This window comes from Calidris pugnax, unplaced genomic scaffold (genome assembly GCF_001431845.1).
Source record: "Calidris pugnax isolate Ruff unplaced genomic scaffold, ASM143184v1 scaffold70, whole genome shotgun sequence".
NCBI classification, from domain to species: Eukaryota; Metazoa; Chordata; class Aves; order Charadriiformes; family Scolopacidae; genus Calidris; species Calidris pugnax.
The window spans coordinates 5,746,725-5,766,280 of NW_015090862.1; the positions used below are offsets into that span (position 1 = coordinate 5,746,725).

General features: G+C 34.8%; 1 protein-coding gene across 5 annotated transcripts in view; it reads right to left on the reverse strand.

The window, feature by feature from the left end:
- Nucleotides 1-622: 622 nt before the first annotated feature.
- Nucleotides 623-19,556, reverse strand: part of CGNL1 (cingulin-like 1) — a 62,787-nt gene continuing 43,853 nt past the window's right edge. For 4 of the 5 annotated variants that reach the window (XM_014944362.1, XM_014944357.1, XM_014944360.1 and 1 more), the window contains exons 11-19: nucleotides 17,629-17,781; nucleotides 16,814-16,984; nucleotides 14,545-14,706; nucleotides 13,632-13,721; nucleotides 7,873-7,956; nucleotides 5,639-5,763; nucleotides 4,968-5,076; nucleotides 3,870-4,033; nucleotides 623-3,262 (exon numbers count right to left, since the gene is read on the reverse strand). In XM_014944362.1, the coding sequence (XP_014799848.1) occupies nucleotides 3,127-3,262; nucleotides 3,870-4,033; nucleotides 4,968-5,076; nucleotides 5,639-5,763; nucleotides 7,873-7,956; nucleotides 13,632-13,721; nucleotides 14,545-14,706; nucleotides 16,814-16,984; nucleotides 17,629-17,781 (1,194 nt within the window). In that variant the 3' untranslated portion in view covers nucleotides 623-3,126. The remainder of the gene's footprint in view (nucleotides 3,263-3,869; nucleotides 4,034-4,967; nucleotides 5,077-5,638; nucleotides 5,764-7,872; nucleotides 7,957-13,631; nucleotides 13,722-14,544; nucleotides 14,707-16,813; nucleotides 16,985-17,628; nucleotides 17,782-19,556) is intronic. The other variant, XM_014944361.1, reaches the window with a different exon arrangement.

Below are 19,556 nucleotides of genomic sequence, written 5' to 3' on the forward strand. Positions count from 1 at the left end.
CACAAAAAAAATGGGGAATTCACATAGCTTCTGGAACAGTTTAGAAAATCAGCTATAAATCAGAACAGATTATTTAATCTGGAAAAGGTAAGAATTAAGTTGAGAAGAATGAGGATAAATCAGAGGAATAGGCACATTAATCAATAATTGCAGTCTCATTGCCAAGAGATTACATTGTGGGGGAGAAACCTGCCTGGTGACTGAATAATAAAAAAAAGCCTATTAGCATAGTAGAAGGTTCTCCTTAAATAAAGTGCAGTGCAGGGAAGCAGGTACAGCAGACAGCAAGAAGATGGCTTTTCCTTTTTCTTTCTCCATGCAATAAGACAACATATGATGTCTGAAAGACCTTGATGCCCTCCAAAGAGATGCCTTTCAAACTCAAGGGCATTAAAATCCACTATATGTGAAGAATATCCTTAATTTTATTACTTGGACAGTGAATGAGGAGTCTATGGAGGACAAAAGGATTTTGTTCACTTATTTGGTTTTAAATTTACACGGAATGCACAAATCAAATTACCAGTGGTTCTTCATGGCAATCAAGACCTACACTCTACCCAGACCATAGATAGCATGTATCGAGAAACAGAGCCACAACTGTTTTGAGCTGAAACACCCCTTTCATCATCTTACGATTTTCTTTTATTTCAGTCATATCATTTGAGAAATCTAAAGAGGAAATGCCATTTCCAAGTCTAAATGAACAAATTAAAGATGAGTTCTTTTTATGAAGACACACTTGGGGAGGGAAGTCTAAGAAGCAGGATCACTCTCACTAGGAGTCCACAACAATGCGTCTCCCTCCTAACTTATTGTAAGTTCAAATGAGAAAAGGAGTCTTCTAGATATTTACTCCTGCCACCTGCTTTACAAGTGACAAAGAAAGCAACTATCCAAAAAGAAACTGCATAAACTTGCTTACAGTATCAGCGTTTCCCAGATTACAGTTATTTTCTTGCTGTATTTTAAACACAAGCATCTTCCGTATGAAATTCAACTGTCGTATCAAGCTAAATGCACAAAGTAGAACTGAAAGAGCTGGCTGACTGTTTATTTTAAGTGAATCATTTTTTTTTTTTTACAGTTTAGTGTAACTGGAGGTAGATGCATTAAGTGATTTTTTTCCAGTGGTTTGAAGTAATAGTCATCTGTGAACATTAGGACAGAGTACTGGAGATTGGAACAATCTGTTTAAAGTTAAGCCTACATAAACATGCAAATGAAACAACAAAAAATAAATCACAACAGGTTATATGATGATTGTCAGTACAGTACAGTGCAGATCTTCTTGGAGGAAAGGCAGTTTCTGTGTTGTCAAAATAGTAAAGCTAGTAATGCAAAAAATTGTATGATGTATGCTACTTGAAAAGATATACAAAATTCAGAGACAGAGTATTACAACTATGCCTTTCACATTATTTCCCATATATCTCAAACCATCAAAATCAAGTTGAAGGGAATTACATGGCAAAAGAGTCTGTAATCTGCTGTGTATGAATATATTCTGATCTCGCAGGCAGGAGTTTCATTTCATATAATGGTATGAAAATGGATACTGCCCTTGTCAGGAGTTTTGCCCTAACCAAGCCTATCAGCCTCACTTTCAGAGCTGTTAAATTTGTCCTCTTCAGCAGATGCCTTTGTAGGAGTAATGGAAGCTCCCAGAAACTCCAGTTTAAAGTACTTTTACAATTACACTGTTACTTGGCCCATTCAATGAAGAAGTGTTCACTGGCCTGTAACTGGGGACAAATACTAATAATCAGACAGGACTTGGCTATAGTTTATCAACAAAATTATGTGGTAGTGCCCTTTCCTTAGAATTCTAGATTGATGCAAAGGAGCAAAAATGGTCTGCTGTAATATAAATGCCAAAAAATATAGTTTTATATTTTTAGCAATAAAATGGAAAATGCTTTTAAAATAAAATCTTAATTTTTTTTTAAAATTTCCAGCAAAGTTTATTGAACAGATGGATCACCCAAAATGCAGATACTTCTGTAAACTGAAATACTACCATCTATCTGCATATATGACCATGCTCTGCAATATAACACAAACTGATGCTCAAGAACAAATTAGAAAGTATCAGATTGTGTGCTTTGTGTTTCCTTGGTGCAATTTCTTGCTAGGTGCATGACATTTTGGGATCAATTAAAGAATAGATTTAAGCATGTACTTAATTCAAAGACCACAAGTAACTTCACTGGAACTGGTGGGACTCCTTACAGACTGTAGCCCTCAAATGAGCAGGCTTATAATGTTCTGCCCCTGGCAGTATGGAGTCCATTTCAGGAAATGAAAGATGCCAAGTAGTAACTAACTCATTCTCACCCTTCCCTACTAAGAACAGAAAGCTTCCCAAATTAAGCTTACAGGAAAGCTCTAGGCAAGCCTCACTCACCATGCAGGTACGATGGGCCTTTTAATGTCAACAGGCAGGATTAACAGTTGATCTCTAATATACAGAATACATACAATAAAACTTGCACTGGCTTTAAAATGGGAATGTACTTCCTGGCTCAGGAACCGTGAATCTGCTCTGTAATGCACAAAAGGTATTCGTTTTCATTTGTTTTCTTCTTATTTAAACCCCAAATATAGCATTCAGTATAAATTTAAGTACTTTACATATGAAGCTGATTTATATAATATTTGAAACTTTACAAAATAGTACTAGTCAATAAAAAGATCAGGTTTAAAATATTTACATTTTATACATAATTTTCCTCTACTTACAATTATTAAATAATCTTCTGTGGTTTCCTTAATTTTATGGAAAAGCTTTTAATAATTACAAACTAATTCTGAATTAATTTCAGATGTTTTTTTTACTTAAAAAGAATTTTAGCAAAATCACATTTCTAATGTAAAACATTATCCTCGTGTTTTCAGTAGCAATTATACATCTATATTCATGTTTTATAGCTGTTTTCTAATGCAGTCCTGTTTTCTATAATAAACAGAGAAGATCTAAATAAGAAAATGGCACAGTATGGATGGAAACATTATATTCCCAACTCTTAAATCCCTTTATGTCATTTGGCTTCTAGAATATCCAGTTTCTTGATAATTTATGTTATTCTTCCAGTACTTTCAAGGAATCACAGATTCAACAGTTATTTAGATTTTTGTGTCATCATCTTTTGAAAAGTTATTTCCTGAAGGTACTTCACAGAGACTATCGCCATCCGTGCTGAAATCATCATCGTCATCATCAGAATCAGCCAACACTTTACTTGGTGACTTCTTCAGTCTACTAAAACAAAAACACACACATCTTTGCTATTAAAACAGCCCATCTAGATGAAGAACACTTATGTAAAGCTTAAAAAATTGACAGGTAGGTTTTACATTTTTTAAGATGTCAAAGAAACTTGTGCTCCAATAGGCTCCAATTCATTCCATGCAAGAGAATGAACATCAGTGAATCATATTTTCAAGCACCTTTAACTGAAGTCACAGCAAAGGGAAACCATAAACTTTACACAATGAAATGTTCAAAGATGGGTGAGGAAAACTGAACACAAGATACCTGTTCCTCTCAGTCGTTAGCAGGAAGTTTTTATTACTACAAATGATAAGAGCGTTTTTCCATTTTTTATTCCCTGCCTCAATGACTTTCTTCAGCAGGCACATCTTGGAAAGAAAGTTTGGGCACCTAAAGCACCCTGAAAAGAGTTGGAGAACATTTGTAAAGAAAGAAAATGTAGAAGAGTTTTCACAGGTCTCTCTCTTAAATTCTGTCTGCTTATGACAAATCTCAAGTTTGTTAGAGGACTCAGTTCATGGACTAAAGGAGCAAGAGATCAATGTTGTGAGTGGCGGTGTGATACATAATTGTAAGGTCTGACAAGTCATCCTACCTTAATTCCTTCTTTGCAGTGTTAAGCTGTCCTTGTAATTGTTCATTTATGTCTAGTTGCTCTTCCAGTTCCCTCTGGAGTTTCTTTTTTGCACTTTCCAGTCTGTCTATTTCTTCTTCAGCTACTTCAACTTGACGTTTCATTGCTTTCAAACGCAAACTCAACTGAAATATTTACATGTCAGCTGATTAGAGGACTATTTTAATAAAGGAATTTTATTCTTCCAGCATCTATGAGAGGGAGAATAAAGACACAACTGTCGTGGTTTTGACACCAGGACAACAACTTTGCCAGTGTAGTGACACTGTAATCCTATGCTTCAGAAATATTCGAAAGTCAGCATTAGACTTTGAGAAAAGTGACAGGATACAATTTTTAAAGAAGAAAAAACAGCAACAAGTGAACATAGCTTTAGTAGAGTAAGACAGTATTATGTGATAGCAAGGCAGTTATCAATAAGGGAAGACTGGAGCTACCAGCATGTCTAAGTTAAGCAACTTTACCAGTCAGATACTATAAAATACATTTTAAAAATCAAGTGGATTTTAAAAGATTGCTCCCTTAACAAATATGTGCAATTTGAAACATACTGTTCAGTATTTGGGCAGAATATTAACTATTTGACTTATGTAGTGAAACAAACCACATTTTAAGCTGGGAATCAACAAACACCACAGGAATGGTAGAGCATATTGCTCTTAGAATATCAATGTATATCAATACTTATAGCCTATATTTAACAATAAGTAGCTTCTTTCTTTAAACAAAATTTTATGGTGGCAAAACAGTATATATCATCTGTTTGTGTATTATTTATAGGATCATATTTTGATATATATATTCATAGGATCATACACTGTCTGTTATTGGCTTAATTTCTTAAAATAATTATAGCCTTGCTTCTATATGTGCTTCAGTTTAGTACTAGACAAAAGAAAATTATCACAATGTGAACTGCAAATCTCACTAAATGGGAGGTCATAAATAATGGGGTAAACATTATCTACCTATTTCTGCTCCTATCTTTTATAAATTATTTACGCTAGTAGTATTCACATCAGGTATTTGCAATATTTGTATATTAGTCTTTCCCTCTACCTGGTCCTTTTGATCAGTCAATGAGAGATGTTCATCATCTACTTGCAACATTAACTCCTTCACTTTTCTCTCAAGTCTTCGGTTAATTAGTTGGAAATTAGCTCTATCCCTAGAAAAAACCAAAACAAACAAAAGACAGGCTTATTAAAAAAGGAACTGAAATACTTCCAAATCATGCTGACATAATTCCTTAGCAATTTTCTAAGAATTAAATAAATACTAACAGGCCCTGTTTTGATTTACTGGTTCCATGCAGCATACCAAGAAATGTGCTCAAAAGAATGGAACACTAAGTGGAATTTCTTCTGTCTTCAGAGCAACATTTAGAAAAAAACCACACTCCTCCAAGATTAAACAATGAAATGAACATGAAAATGGAAGTGTTAAATTATAGTTAGCATTTCTAAGCCTGTTACTGATATCAGACATTACAAAATAATGAGGTATGGAACCATGTTAGCACTGTGCCCAGTTTTAAATTTGTAAGGCAACTTCTAGCATGCTTTCATTTGAAAAGAAAATTCACAATACTTGTATGAAACAGGAATCATTTTAACTCGGCACTTGTGAGGAAAAAAAAAAAATCAAGTTAATTGTATTAGACACTTAGTATTAGCAAGATGCCATACTAAAAAACATAAACATGCATGTTTGATTGTAACTAGTTTCACCTCTCTTCATTTTCAAGCCGTTCTTCTAGCTCTGTGATCCTTGCTTCCATTTGAGCAACAAGTCCCTCTTTACTGGATCGGTAAGAACCCTCCAGGTGAAGGATTCGGCTCTTCAAGTCTTTGTTCTACAGTTGGAACATAACTGATTACTACAAACATGTTCATGTTAGTAAATATCACCTCAACACAAAATAAATTTCTCCATAAAAACACAAGATGGTAAGTATATTTTTAATTTAGTGAATGTGGAAAAAGACTATCAGTGAGATTATACTGTTTACTACAAATGCATCTTCTATTACTGCGCTTTATTTAAAAGTATTTAGTGCTAAGCTGAGTTAAAGTTTTAGGCTTAAATGGACCTTTGAACTTCATATGCTTGCAAATCCCTTCCAACAGCATTTTTAATAAGCCAAAATTCTTCAAATAGCATTGGATCTATCTTATTCTCCACAGAATTCTTTTGTCAAATTCTATATTCTTCCCCTGCAACTCACTTGTGTAGGATAAAACAAGTAGACAAAGAAATTACTTGCATCCAATATCGCTTTACTCTACCCAAGCTGTTACTGTGGGTTTTTTCCTTCTTTCTTGACTATTCAATGCCACTCCTACTACGTAAGTTGTTTGAAAAACTTTGCAAGCTACAGAATTTGTTGAATAAGTCAACTTTTTGCTCAGATTTACACTCAATTTTTATGAGGCTAGGTAATTTAGGTTTTCAATGGGGACCTCAAACCAGGACAGGCCTAAATATAAAGTTGCCAAAAAAAAGAGAAGAGTTACAGAACTTCAAGCCATGATCTCAGATCTCAAACACTGAAAAAGCTATGACAGGGTAGTCAGAACTAAAGTGTAAGGATGGACACGGGATATACCAGCAGGTGGCATTCTTTTTTCTCAAACAATTAAGATGGGTTCAATTTAACATAATTTAAGGCACCAAATTAGATGTCTGGTACAAACATGTTATCTAGATTCCCGTTACAACCTGTTTATGTTCTTGAGACTGTCACTAATACTATGACTTGCTAAGATAGCTTTCCTCTGGATCTCAGCTAGGGGTTATAATAGTAATCTTGCTTTCAAAGACTATTGAGCTGCAGAATAAAACCTTGCAAAAAGCTAAAAAGTATTTTTAATGTACTTTCCACCACAGATATTGAAACTTATGAGTCATATTCCTTCCTAGACAACAGAGAGCAGCATTTCTCTACCAAATCTGTATCTTTTCTTTCAGAGGCACATCATTTTTCCACTTGTTTGCTCCTACAGAAGAAAGTACTTGACTAAAATCACAATTGCTTAAAATTATGATCTACCTTCAACAGTGTTCCTCAAGTACTGTTAAGACTCTGAGGAATAGCTCATCCAAAAGTGGCCAAAGGATTTACAGCTAAACTGGATAACCATGTCTTCAACATTCTACAGTCCTTCCTGTGTTATGTGCTTTTAAAAAGTTTCTCTACTGATATCTCAGTTTTATTCTAAAACAAGTGTACCATATCAACTGTCACATTTCTTATTTTTAATGTGTCTGATGTTCCAACGTATAGACAGAATTTGTGTGGTAGAGAGATGCCTGCATTCACTACAACAAAAATGTCTTATTATATTATATAAATAGTTGTATGCATAGTATGGGTGTCTACTATATGAAATACATAAACTGTGACAAACCTCAAGCTAAAACAGGGAGTACAGAAAGAAAAAAAAATACTAAGAGAAGACAATTCAAAATTACAATATTTTCTTTTGACTACCAATATTAAGATACTCATGGTTTTTCATCTATTCTTATTAACACATACTTCCAACAGCACACCATGGTGGGATAGTAGGGCCTGTTGTGACAGGACATGGGGAAATGGTTTTGAACTAAAAGAGGGTAGATTTAGACTAGATATAAGGAAGAAATTTTTCACAATGAGGGTGGTGAGACACTGGCCCTGGTTGCCCTAAGAGGTGGTAGATCCCTGTCCCTGGAAACATACAAGGTCAGGTTGGACAGGGCTCTAAGCAACCTGATGTAGTTGAAGATGTCCCTGCTTATTGCAGGGGAAGTTGGACTATATGACCTTTAAAGGTCCCCTCCAACCCAAACTATTCTATGATTCCATGACAGTGCCAGCTGCCAACTACTGTATTCCTTAAATGCTTATTTGAATTTCCTAATGAAGGTAGATAGCCAGCCCATTATCTTGCTCGTGTGATGGTATGCCAGCCAAAAATACCTGTCTTTCCAGTGAAATTTTGTCACACTCCAAATCTTGCTTTATTGCTCTTTCCTGAAGTAGCTCTGTCCTCATTTGTTCAATCTATTATAGAAAGAAAAGACAGACATTTAAATAAAAGATTTCATTTACATTTACCTATATGATACTGTATGTAGCTATACATACATATACATGAAGAACATATAGACAATGAGAAAAAAATGTGCTCTTTCTTAGAACTCAAGACACATGCATGATTTCAAATGTAGTTTACAATTACAATCTTGAAGAGAATTTTCTGCTTTGTGAAGCCCACCTTATTCCCAGTGGTTATTATATGTATTTTCTGGCCATACTGGCTATTACTGATGTTTGGTATATATATTCTGTAGCAGGGAACTGAATTCTAAGATGTTGCACGAGAGACATAACATGTGGCAAGCAACTGAGTTCTGGAACATCACATCAGTCTTCAAACACCTTCTACAGTTGTTTTCTTCGCACTTCAAGTCTGGAGCTCTGAAATGGCACCTTACCTTTACACTGCTCGCTAGTCTACTTTGAAGTTTCACATCATGGAACACAAACAGGTAACTGCAGAGAAGTGCCTACAGCTCAGTGAGAAACTCTAAAGGCAATTACAGTTTTCTATGCTCATGAGAATAGCAAAAGCTCTTTTTCAACAGGCTCTGATGCATGCTAGATATGAACATTCCTTCTCTCCTGCAGTCAATTTTATGCCTGTCGTGCCAGGACAGCACTGACTTCTGGATCTGAGGAGAGGTGGGTTTTGTTTGTTAAAACACAACTTTTTCTGTAGTTTCTGTAAATATTTCAGTTGCATATTCAAAACACAGAATTAGCTTGGCTTATCTCACTATTGGACTTGACTGGGAAAAAAAATAATTCTGAGGATCAAGGAGAAACTCTAAACTACCTAACAGCTGCTACTGAAACTTTGGGGAATAAAGGAAAAAGTTTGCAGTGCCCAAATACTTTTCTTGCCTCTCATTCCTGTTGGGACTGCCCTCAAGGTTTTACATGTTCCTTTGCAGGCACAGCTGATGTTACCACAGCATTTGTGCTATTCCCTACATAATGTTTACTATGATGAATATCACCTGGGGAACACAGTGAACACCTATGCCAATTATTGTACCTGCAGAAAGACTAAGAAAGGTTTCTGCAGCCACTGCATTCTTCCCTACTTTACACACATTTACATATGAACTTCCATAAACACACCATCTCAGTTAAGTAACTCTAAGTTACAGATTTATCTTACTAAAGGTCTTTCAAAAGCCATTAGGAATTCTTGCATAAAAAACATCCAAAAGCAATGCTAAGAATGTGAAGGTTAAACAAGTACAGCACATGAAATTTTACCTTAGGGCTTTTTTTTTTTAAACCACATTATAATATTAAAAGATATATTTTTAGCTAATCACATGCTTAAAAGAAGTTATTTACACTGTTTCTGTAGCTTTGAAATGAATGTATGAATACAGACAATGGTAGCAACGCATGCAGTTGCATACGGTTATGTCTCAGTACGGTTTCAGAACAGTAGAAGGCATTCCTGAAAACTAAGGTCATAACAGTTACTGGACTACAAATGTTAGCACATAGCTGCGTTCTCAACAGCTGGGTAGTTTCCTAAAAGCTCTCATTGTCACATAGAAACCTAGGAATAACAAAGTTTAATACATTATATAGTAAAACATTGGCTTATATATTAAAATATGACTTTCTATATTAAAATGAGAATCACTCATGAATACAATAGCTGCATTTATTCATTAAATATATGAAAGAAGTTATAAAGCAAGGGATTACATAGAATTTATTCAGCTGTAATTGCTTTAGCCATGAAGACAGACACAGAAAAAATAAGGCAAAATTTGTAGTAAAATGAATGACTAATTAAAAATGCAACTGTTAACTGAAGAAAGGGTTTTTGTTTTATGTAGGGACTAGCTCAATGGACCACTCTAAAGTTCTACTGTGCTCAAAGGCTGTGACAAATTTGTGCAACCTTCCTAAGATCTCAAATTAAAGAAGTATTTAGAGGAGAATTATTATATTTCCAAAATGACTGCTACTGTTGTTGGATACCTTGTGGTAAAAGCAGCTTCACAGAAAAATAGTGGGAGAGAGAAGTACTATATCTGATAAGGATCAGAAAGCTACATGCAAATATATACAAGAGCTTGTAAAAAGAGAAGGGCAGAAAGACACAATTCTTCCTGGGGGAGATGGAAACTGTTTTCACTTATCTCCTTGCACTTTTCATTAGTAAACACATAATTAACATGCACAAAGAAAAAAAAAACAGTTGTATGCCAAAACGTGCTCATACTTTTCATTTATTTCACAGCAGTTAAAACAAGCTCTGGGTATGTACCATGCGGAGCTTTGTGCTTCACATTCTACCTTTCATATATTTAATATATTCTAATTATGTTAAAAGAATAAACGATTTCTGCAGCTTAAGGCAACAGTTATCACAGCTGGATTTGAAGAATGCTAACAAAAAAGAATTGAGAAAAGCAATAGTATCAGATTTTACAAAGCTTTATTAGACATAACAGTCTTTTGTGCCAGCTTTAGGATTAGAAGCAGCTGTTGAGCTCATTATTAGTGAAAACAATTTGATTTCTAATATGTTAGATGCCATCACTATTGTTTACCATCGTGCACTAGGTTCACAGCCTATGTTTCTTCCTAATACTGAAGTCGGGAAAAGGAATATATGTATGCATATGTGCGTGCCTATATAACTATATATATATATACTTATATACATACACCTACATACACAATTCTCAAGTATGTGACCAAAAAACTAATATTTAACAAATGAATAAGCTAAAGCCAAACAAACCCCTTTGATCCTTCATAACTGAAAAGCAACCTTCATGTCCACATTTTCATCTGTTTGCTTCCCACACCTGGTGCCAGCTAAAGAGGAAGTATATAGCTATCCATTGGGAACACTTTATCAAAAGCAAGTGAATGATGCAGTCAATGCAATTTTATCCTTCTATATTTATCCTAAAATTGTCATTGAAACTGACTAGTCCATTTTTCACACTTACTGTAAACAATTCTGAAGTCAATAGACTCATGTTTGCATTTTTGGAGAATATAAGAATTGATGAGGGCATCATAAGTATTTTTCAATTATGTTTCCAAAAAGAAAATGGCAAGAGATGCTTTATTTCACTTGTTTGGGGGTAAAAAAAATCATCATGTACTAAAATGTGCCCCGTCCCTGCTCACTTTAGACTCAAAGGGCAGCTGTGTGCTCTAGCTTTCTACGTGTGTGTGTTTGTTGACCATTTTGCTCTTTCCAGAGTTGCTAGTAACTTATAATTTAAAAACTAATAGGACATGATCCACCTTTTTGCCCAAACTTTTTTACTTTTTCCACTTTGTTGTGGTACTTCTTGAGAATGAGGTAGGGGAGATGAGAACAGTGTCCCATCCAGACACTGCCAGATTCAAAAGCGTGTTTAAATTAAAAAATGGTAACATTTCACGGTAAATGAGATGTGAACTGTCAGCCTTGCCAATGTTTATTCAAACATTTAGCTTTATGTAAAATAGAACCAGTTGAATCAATTGGTTTTTACTAGAAATTTGAGCATTATAGTTCATTAACAGTATATTAAAATAACACATTTATAATAATAATTAAAAAAATCCCCATTTGCAGAAATACAGACATTACCAAAACCGACCCATTATAATTTCTCATGTCATTATAAATGCTTAGCAGACCCTGAAATACTCTTCAGTAATTTGACTATTTAGTCATTCTGGCATAAAATCAAAACAAAGCAACCTTTGTAACTCATGTGTGAAATGAGAAACTCCAGAGCTCAAAATAAACACGTCTTTTGCGCATTATGTAACAATTTGGTCACCCATCTGTATTTCAGGTTTCCATTCAGTTAGCAAATTAACTCACTGTAGTACCCACTAGTGCAGCTATGGCTAAGGTTCTTTTATCCCAAGCTTACAACGCAGGCGTAAACTCTAGTATTAAAGGTTTTCTAATTTAACAGTAGCATGACCTCACATTATTATGGAACCTTTACATTCTGTTTCACCCACTGACTCACAGTCTGTACAATATCAGTGGAATAATGACAAAAAAACTATTCTGCAGCCAAATAGAACCTCAGTAACCTGAGTCCCAACAAAGTTGTAACGGTGCCTTGATGCTTTCAAGGATCATGAAAGAAAGCTGAGCTCTAACTCACTTCAGAGCTCTCTAGCTGTCTCAGTGGAATAGACAATTTCATTGAAAAGACATAGAAACTAACATTTTACTTTTCGTTCTCCCTCTGAATTACAGCTATTCAAAAGAATGCCAGCAATTCTTTTTTTCTGGAGAAAGAGAAAAATAAAACCAGAACAGACTATCGTGGGTTCTATCTCAATGCAAACTGTCTTCTGGACTTTTAGGAAATTACTAATGGTATAGTACTTCATGTAAATACAGTAGTAGACACGCCGTATTTAGTTATGCATGTTTCACATCTTTCAGAATGTAAAACTAAGGCAAAGAGCATTGTCCAGGCCATGATATTCCAAGACAGCCACATCACCATATTCCTTTCTGTGGACTAATCAAAAACTTGCATAATACTGACTACTTGACCATAGATGCTTTGGTTACTTTTTCACTCATTAGACCTTATTCTCTACTTTCCTGATTTATAATAAAACTTTTTTCCAGGACCTATTATTTCATATGTCAGTTCTTTCAGAAATCTTGAATAATATTATTAAGGCCTCTTTCTTCAGAACAATGAACTCCTAACTCTTTTAGACTTGGTGATTTCCAGGTCAATGGTCTCATTTCCATCAGCCCACTCCACTTCCCCTCACCTGCACGTTCACTTGCCTTACTGAAGAGAGAGGCAAAATATTCATTTATTTGAGGAGGCGTACCTGGATTACTTTTTATCTTAATTGATACATCATACAGTTTCTACAACTTTTTTCTTTTGCTTTAACAGAACAGTAACAGTCAAGAACCTTTTTGTTACTTGTTTGAATTATTATGATAGGTTTCACCCAGCTTGGCAAATCTCACTTTATCTTTACACTTTCTGCTGCATGACACACAACCTTGTTAATAAATCCTTCTTCCCCACTTCCTAGACTATCTACTCATATAACACTTTAATGACTTATACTTTTATGTGGAAAATGCTTTCCAACTGTCTTATCTTTGATGTACCAAATTGGTTTCTACACTTGTAATGAAAATAAAGCTTCCTCTCTGTTGAAACTGGCCAGCGTCTGCAGTTCAGCGGACTTCACTAATTAATGCCACAATTTCCTAAGCTCCTCCTCCTTTGAAATCATGACTCTATTACGCTGGCCTACTTTTCAGTACAGTTTAAAAATTGTGAGCTTTCAATCTAAGATACTTTTTACAACCTTTCTTTTCTTTGATAGTCTCACCACCTAAAACTAAGTCCAAGATAGCATCATCCCTGCATGTATGAAGCTCACTGCATCAGAAATATCAGAAGATGATACTGGTCTTCAGTCTTTATATGCAATCTGTGTCAGTTTTTCAGTTAAGAAAACAGGAAAAAATGAGCCTGTGGTGACACGAAGGAGTACTTTTAATCATGTTTGTGGAACTTGTTTTTTTGGTATATAAACCCTATTGCTAATCACTATTAAGTTAATCAATATTGTTCGAGATCCTAATAACACTTTTTCCTCATCATTATACAAGAGTTGGAAAATACCTGTTCTCTGCATCTACTGATCCTCTCAGACAACAAATCCGAATTAGTCTTTTCTTCATCAAGCTCCAGTTCCAGGTGAGATAACTTGTCCTAAGTGGAACAAACAAAAGTGATTTCAACATAATACTTTCCCATCCGCTTCAGATTGCTACCAAGACATTCTTCCTTAATCTTCAAGGACTCAAATCTGTGTAAAGAATAGGCTTGAAAAGTGAAATGCCTCTGAAAACGTACAGAATCTTGAAAGAGATGGCAGGTAGATAAGCCTTTGAAATGAATTTATTTGACAGTAATAGAACATAAGTTTGATTTCCTTGTTTAATCATTCCCACCATTTCAAGAAAATAAGATAAATTCTGTAATGTTTCTAGAGACTGTTTTTAGAACATCTAAGTTACATTATACATTTGGAAAACAAATATCTTTTCTTATGAGTACAAAAGTATAAAAGTGTTTGTTTATGAAAGTCATATGACAGCTTAGTTAAACTGAACAGTTACGAAGCTAGCCCTAGAACATAGTTAGAATAAACATGTTATTTACACTCCTGAAATGAATTTATATTAGGTGCTAAATAAAACTTATACTTCTAAATATTTTTGAAGTTTTGAGTGATGGGCCTACAAACAAAAATTATACAATGTTGCCTGATAAACTCTAGAGAAAATTAATTAAAAAGAAAGTAAATTAAAATGATGAAAGAACAACTGCAATTTAGAACACATCATCCTATAGTAGATATGCTAACAGATCACCTTTAGCACATACCAGAATAATTCCTGCAGTAGTACTACATGAATTTTCATCAACAACATGAAATTATTTTGTTTCTTCCCAGGCAGAATCCATGTGAAATAGCAAAATTATTTTAATCAGTCCTAATAAAATACCAACCCTAAAAAATGTCTTTTACCTCCATTAGTTTGATTTGTCTTGCCCGATCGTCTTTTAAGTGGTTTTTTGCTTCCAGCTCATACTCCAGGCTTCTCACAGTCTGTTCCAGTAGCTGAGTTTTTGTTATTGCCTCATCCTGAGCTCTCTGGTGGTCCCTCAAGTTTTCTTCCATAAGACGCATCTGAAATAATAAGATTATGGTAATACACTTTATACTGCACTTTCTATATAAATAAGTGATGTCAGTAAAGTGGACTAACTACAAACATGATTGATCCGGAAGTGTGTCAGGAATTACATTGAGTTATACTACTTTTCACAGTAATTTTTGTTTTATCCACAAGATGGCACCAAGAAAATAAATTTGGGTTAAATATCAGCTCTAAAGAGATGCTTCATAATACAGGTTTTATAGTAACAATTACATGTAGTGGGCCTTTTTTCATTTATTTCTTTTTACCCAGCTAAATTAAGCCAAATTTTTTTATAGCTTTCTAAATGTTTTTTTTTTTTCTTCAGCATACATTCCATATTCTTTGTCTGTTTACTGAAGTGCTTATTGTAGCAATGAAGCTAAAATAATGTATTAGCAACTGTTTACAGAAGTTGCTACCTATTGCTAAGTCCTGACAAAAAAAAGGTTGGATATCTGCATGACTTGGTGAACAGCTAGTTAAATGCTGTTAGACATCTGTATACTAATAGCATTTCATATGCACTTAATGTTTCAGAATGACTTTGGATTGACAGCTTTCAAGATTAGTATCTTTTAGGTATCCACAGAGAACTTAAAAGAGACGCAGCAATGAAGAACTCCCATACTGCACTGCAAGACTGTTTTATAATTTTTAATTTAGACCAAGATGATGATACTAATGTTGCCATGATCATTACAATCCTTGGCTTTTGACAAGTCTCAAAAAGAATGCTTTGTGCACTGTGACACCTACCCAAGAGGATTTTGACAGACAACAGACTTTGTCACTTTGAATGGAGGGCCTGTCTGTTTGTACTTCTTATTAAACACAAAAGAGGAAGCGATAATAAAGACTTTCAATTGTCCTAAATATTTAGTCTCTCTAGAAGGTCTGCTGTTTAACCTGACTACCCTATGTTTTAGATTTTGTTTCCACTTTATCAGCTAGTTATCATACTACATTTTTAAAGCCCTAGGATTTTAAATAGTGCCTCATGGAGGTGTAGAATTCCACAACCAGTAATATTTTGTCCTTTATTATATAGTGTTCGGATTATCTTTTTGTCAAATAATGGTTTATTTTGTTCTGAATTTTTTTCTTTGTATTTATTTCATAGTTGTAACAGAGAACACCAGAAATATTTTTCCTAAAAATTGTAAATACAGTGTGTATAAATATTTACATACACACATGTATACATATCTTTTATTTAAGCTGTCTATTCTCATTTATTCAACTTTAGAGCCATGTTCTCAATATCCCAGCTTTATGTTTCACATTTCATTGAGTTCTCATCCCTTCACAAAGGCTGTCCACCCCTGAATGGAATAAATATAGAAGGAAGACAGAATAATATATAAGAACTATACTTTCTTCTATTGGTCTTCTTTTAAATTGGATTTAAAGGAAGTTTATTAAGGGGAGAGGACAACATAAAGGAAGTTCTGAACTGGAAAAATCAAACTATTAAAATATTCTACATACAGAAAACATCTGTGACCAGTGTACTCTCAAAGCTTTTCCAATTGCAGAACAAGTATATGCATATCTTTAAAAGACTGGATTGCCTTTATGGCAAGATTTAGATGCTAAGAGACAGGCACTTCAAGACTGTGGTTGATTCTTGGCTGCACAGACACCTTTGTCATTTAAATCTGCAACTTGGCTCATAGGAAGAAAGGAGAACGTACGTAAAATCCTTTAGAGCCAGAATTTTCTCTTCTTTTTTTTCTAAATAACTGCTGGGTTTTTTTTTCCTAATACAAGAATATTTCCACATTCCCAATTTCTTCAGTAACAGGCATTAAAAGAGCAGCAGATCATCAATGGAATCTTTGTCATATCTTTTAAGATAAATGCAGTGCTTGACAAATGAACGTATGTCATAAACAGGAAACCCCATTTCCCTGGCAGAAGTAACATGCTGATCATCATCATGAAGAATGACACTCGAAAGCCTGCTGATGGAGATCAGTCCCTCATGATGAAGTACACAAAAGGATGATAGCAAACATTCATTGTCTTGAAAACTATCTGAGCTGAATTCTAGGTCAAAGGTTAGAATTTGTCACTGAACTTACAAGTCATTACCTCATCTTGCATTCTCATGCTTGTCAGGCGTGATTTCTCTACCTCAAGATTTTTCTCTTTTAATTGCCTCTGCACATCTGCAAGTTCCCTCTGATTTTTCTCCTTGTATTCATCAAGCTGGTTCTGAAGCTCCAGAGTTGATGTTCTTGAGACCTCTAGCATTTCAGACATCTGGGAAAAAAGTACATATACATTTTTTTTCCTAAAATAGTGCTACAAAAGGTTCCATCATGCTTAATACACCAAAAGGGTTTTTTTCTCCAGCTTCAATATTCAGCTCAGTATTTTCAAATAGAAAATTTATCAAACATGTTCCCAAGCAAATAAATTTCTATGCAGAAGTGTGAAAACACAAAACACTAAGGTTATTTTCTAATAGTATGTGTTCTCTGTCAGCAGTTCTTCCAGCTGACTGACGTAATGAACTGTACAGTCATGCTTCAGTATATCAGGATTAAGTTGTACGGTTTACACACAGATGGCAAAACAAATCTAATGCAGTAACATTTTCAGAATCAGCTGTAAAACTCTGAAATTCTGTTGCAACATACATCGGAACTGATCTCAAATCTGGGATCTTGTTTAAACAAAACAGAACTGTTTTGGAATGGTATTTTCAGATAGCGGTGTTCCAACCACTGTTCCAGCCCTGAAAGCTTTTACCGATAGTCTCTAGCTTAGAGAGACACTAATAGCTAAGTTTGCGTTTCACTTCGTTTTACACATTAAAAAAAATATATAATTATTTACAATTTGGATCATTTGCCTCTGTTATACATTTGGATTTCTCGAGCCTCTTCGGAGTGAACTCATACCTCCTCCTGTAACTTTTCAACAGTCTTGTTCAGTTGCCATCGTTCATTCTCCATTTCATTTTTTATCTGCTTTAACTGTTCTTTCTGGCGAGTTTCATCTTTTAGCTGCTGAGTTAACTGTTGCCGTTCCTGTGAAATACAACGAATGTTCTCCTGCAGTAGATTAAAAAAAGATATATAATGAAATGTAGACCCTCTTTTCCAATGCCTTAAAGGAATGTCATACACCACTCAGCAGTAATACCACCAGCTGATGTAACATTAAGAAAACTTGAAATAAGAAAAGTTTATGGAGTTACAGTCTGCTAGCATTTACAGGTTATTTTAGCAATGCAGTGCTTTTTCCTTCCTTTAAATTCCTAAAACACTGTTGCAATATTCGTAGGACCAAACGTAGACCCTTGTCATGACTCTGTCACAGGCAAAGCAGCAAATCATACATTCCTCTGCAGGTGCCCACATGTTGGCAAATCCTACCTCCGGCATGAGGTTCAATATCTATTTCAGGTTTCACATTTTTCTATATGCTCCTTAAGAGTTTTCTTAACCTTTATTTTAGGTTTAAAAAACCCAAAAACCTGTTCTTACGATGAGTGAGAAATAACTAGTGGGGACTTCTCATTTCCCTCCATTGCTGTGCTTCTACAGCACCCAGAAGCCCTATTCAAGATGATTTCTCATTGTGACAGATGCTGTGCAAACAGAACTTTGCAGGTCCTAGCACAGAAATCCCCCTTCTGAAAGAACTTTTGCCATTAATGTTCAACCAGACCTTCATTATCTGGATTAAATTTTGAATGAATGTGGAGCTATGTTGTATGCTCATCTACCAGGAGCTCCAAATGTTTCTGCTGTCACATTCAGGATGTTCAAGAACTTAACACCCTCCAACTTCTAAATACTGTCCATCAGCGGAATAACTGACTGTCACTAGTTCATTCTTCACTAGTTATCTTCCAACTGCACGTTGGGCCTCTCACCTCTTCCTTCCTGCTCCATAATAAAATACTTTAATGGCCCTACTCTAAATAGACATTACAAGACTAGAAAAAGGGTTTGTTTTTATGAAGTCTGAGAGGCACCATTAAATTGATTAAAACCAGATTATGGACAGTTTACATTGTTCCAACAGAAAAATGTAAATAATTAAAATCACCATAAATTCTAAAAAGCATTCCAAAACATTGTTTTACATTTTAATATGGGAAATATAAAATTTTGTTGAATATCTAATACCTGTGATGCTTACTTTATAACACTTCAAAAAATGTTAAATGTGAAAACACAGTAATATTTCTGTAGGCAAAATAGATTGGAATCTCAAAAAGTAATTGTTCTAAGAGAAAAGAAATAACATTGCCAAATGTTAGAAGTTAGAGATTTTTTTAGATTTGTTGTCTCTTTTATGTTCTTGTATAACCTGTCAACAAAAGACACCTCAGATACAAACAGGAGTTATGCTGGATGCATAAGAAGTGTGTAAGTAACCCTAAAACATGCTGGGGGCTAATAGATATTGTTTTGCAAAGCCTAATTCTACACCAGAATTGGTTTAGCTGACACCAAAGGATTTTAAGAACCTTGAAAAGGTTCAACTTCAGTACTTCAGTTATAAAAGCTGTTGAGGTCTTGGGACCCTGCTAATGTGCCATATTTGAACAGGTTATAAAAACCTCATGTGCACCCCCCGCCATTAGCCTTTCACAGATCATTTAACTTTACTATTTGTTTACACATCCTTGAGAAACAAACTGCACAGACACAGATCAGTGAAATACACGGTGGCAAAATAATGGTGCCAGCAGGGTGCTGTTCTGCATTTCCAATGTGCTGGAAAGGGAGGTAAACATCAGAGCAAATCTGGTCACTTTCTTTACTGCAGAGTTATCAACAACAACAAAAAGACAACCAAACAAAAATAATCAACC